Genomic DNA, 538 nt, shown 5'->3' on the forward strand with positions numbered 1-538 from the left:
CGGCCGTCCGGCGGTAGTAGCCCTGTGGCACACCAGCGAGATGCCCCTGTGGTGGTGGGCTCCTCCACCCCTGGGGGGTCCCCTTCCCCAGAGCCCTCCAGGGATGTACCTGAGGCGTGATGCCGCACCAGAAGTTGGAGTAGAAGGTCTGTGAGTCTAGCATGGGGGCCACCACTGACTTGTTCTGCGCCATGAGAAACTTGAGGGTCTGGTTGTTGGTCAGGATGCTGTCGGTGTCCATGAACTGGGGGGACAGCACAGGTCCTGGAGACACGGGGACACCCTCCTCAGCCCCCGCCCCACCGGCGCCCCACGTCCCTTACCAGGATGTAGTCTGCCCGCTGCTCCCGGGCGTAGGTGAGAGCCTCCTGCTTCAGCCTCATCAGGTTTTCGTAGCGTTTGTCGCTCCAGTGCTTGGGCCCCAGCTCGTCGGGGTAGGAGCTGGGTGGGGGAGGCAGGGGTTAACCCTGCTCGCTGGGAACGCACAAACTCGGTGCACGCATGCCCGCAGGCTGAGTCAGCCCAGCTCTGCCTCAGC

The 538-nt window shown here is 64.7% G+C and overlaps 1 protein-coding gene across 1 annotated transcript in view; it reads right to left on the bottom strand.

Annotated features, from left to right (window-relative positions):
- The window catches only part of LOC103775654 (probable inactive glycosyltransferase 25 family member 3), a gene marked incomplete at both ends in the record, with an annotated part of 1,222 nt that extends 781 nt beyond the window's left edge, over positions 1–441 (bottom strand). The window contains 3 exons of the mRNA XM_008943123.1: positions 5–22; positions 110–244; positions 324–441. Of these exons, the coding sequence (XP_008941371.1) occupies positions 5–22; positions 110–244; positions 324–441 (271 nt within the window). The remainder of the gene's footprint in view (positions 1–4; positions 23–109; positions 245–323) is intronic.
- Between the last annotated feature and the right edge of the window lie 97 nt (positions 442–538).

The sequence above is a fragment of the Merops nubicus genome, unplaced genomic scaffold (assembly GCF_000691845.1).
Source record: "Merops nubicus isolate BGI_N331 unplaced genomic scaffold, ASM69184v1 scaffold27226, whole genome shotgun sequence".
Lineage (NCBI taxonomy): Eukaryota > Metazoa > Chordata > Aves > Coraciiformes > Meropidae > Merops > Merops nubicus.